This window comes from Phytophthora parasitica (assembly GCF_000247585.1).
Source record: "Phytophthora parasitica INRA-310 unplaced genomic scaffold supercont2.20, whole genome shotgun sequence".
NCBI lineage: Eukaryota > Oomycota > Peronosporomycetes > Peronosporales > Peronosporaceae > Phytophthora > Phytophthora nicotianae.
The window spans coordinates 82,327-83,548 of NW_008649006.1; the positions used below are offsets into that span (position 1 = coordinate 82,327).

Below are 1,222 nucleotides of genomic sequence, written 5' to 3' on the forward strand. Positions count from 1 at the left end.
CTTTGGCGCTGAAGCGTCTTCCAGAACTCCGTGACGTCTTCGCGAGACACGCCAAACGCAATCGCCTCGGGACGAGTTTTCTCATACTTATCCCACATCTCCATGGTAACCAGATTGGGCCGACCAAGATGGTACAGCGCGCAGCGGAACGCATCCATGAAACACGTACCAGCTTCGGAAGCACTATCATGATCGTCGGACCACCCCATAAAGGTTTCCTTAGAACCAGAATCCTTCCACTCGTCGACATATTGCATCATGTACCGCGTCGATTCCTTGTCCAGCAACTCCATCCAGACCCAGCTCATCTGCAGTGGACGACCCTTCCACTGAACAAGATAGCAGCTGCGCCAAAATTCTACTTCGACATCAAGCAAGCGTGTGATCCCAGCCGAGTTCGCATAGTTCCAAGGAGCATCCGAATTGTAGTGGTTGCGATGGTTCGTGGTTGGATGTCTCTCCGGAGCTTTGGGAAGCGGAAAGGGGTGCCAGTCCGACGTCTCATCACCACGACGAAGTCGAGTGCGCTTCGATCATTGGGTGTCCTCCTCATCTTCGTCGTTAAGCAAACCCACCGCTTGAAGAGCAACATCCTCAGCTGCAACGCTATCATCATCCGCGACATCACCATCAACGTAATCTCCACACAACCCTTCGACCGTAATCTCGTAGATGTGTTCCTGGAGCGCGCTGGGCGGCGACGACGTAGAGGCATCGTGAGGCGTAGCCGAAGCGGTCTCGGAGGAACCAACAGGAGGCGTAACCGAACGGGGAGGAACAAGACTTGAGCCAGGAGCTTCAGCAGCCGCGTCGCACAGGTGACGGCAGAGTCACAGCAACAGCAGGAGCATCGACCATGGCAGCCAGAACGGCAGCGACTTCAGTAGGAGCAGGCGGCGTCGACGAACGAGCGCGAGAACGAGCATGAGCACGGGAACCGAAATCACTATCGGGACCCCAGTAGAGAAAGCTCGCAAGGAGTACCTCGTCCGACGTGTGGGACTCAGAAGAAGCGGGCGAAGCCATGCTGGTCGGTGGTGCCACCAAAGAGTCGCTTGGAAGCACCACAGGCCGTACGGTCGGCGAGCGAGGCGAGGGAGCGGTGAAAGCCGGGCTAGCAGCAGCAGCAGACGCAGCAGGCACAGCCATCCTCCCAGACGGACCTATCCAAGCCCCAAGTAAACAGACCCGCACAACGCAGGCGTGGGTAACTCGGGATCGG

The 1,222-nt window shown here is 57.4% G+C and overlaps 1 protein-coding gene across 1 annotated transcript; it reads right to left on the reverse strand.

Moving 5' to 3' along the window:
• Window positions 1–533: 533 nt before the first annotated feature.
• PPTG_09977 (hypothetical protein) lies at window positions 534–1,149 on the reverse strand (the record flags this gene model as incomplete). Its single annotated transcript, XM_008905222.1, has 2 exons — window positions 534–737; window positions 817–1,149. 2 exons carry the CDS (start codon window positions 1,147–1,149, stop codon window positions 534–536), a joined length of 537 nt encoding a protein of 178 aa, XP_008903470.1.
• Window positions 1,150–1,222: the final 73 nt, after the last annotated feature.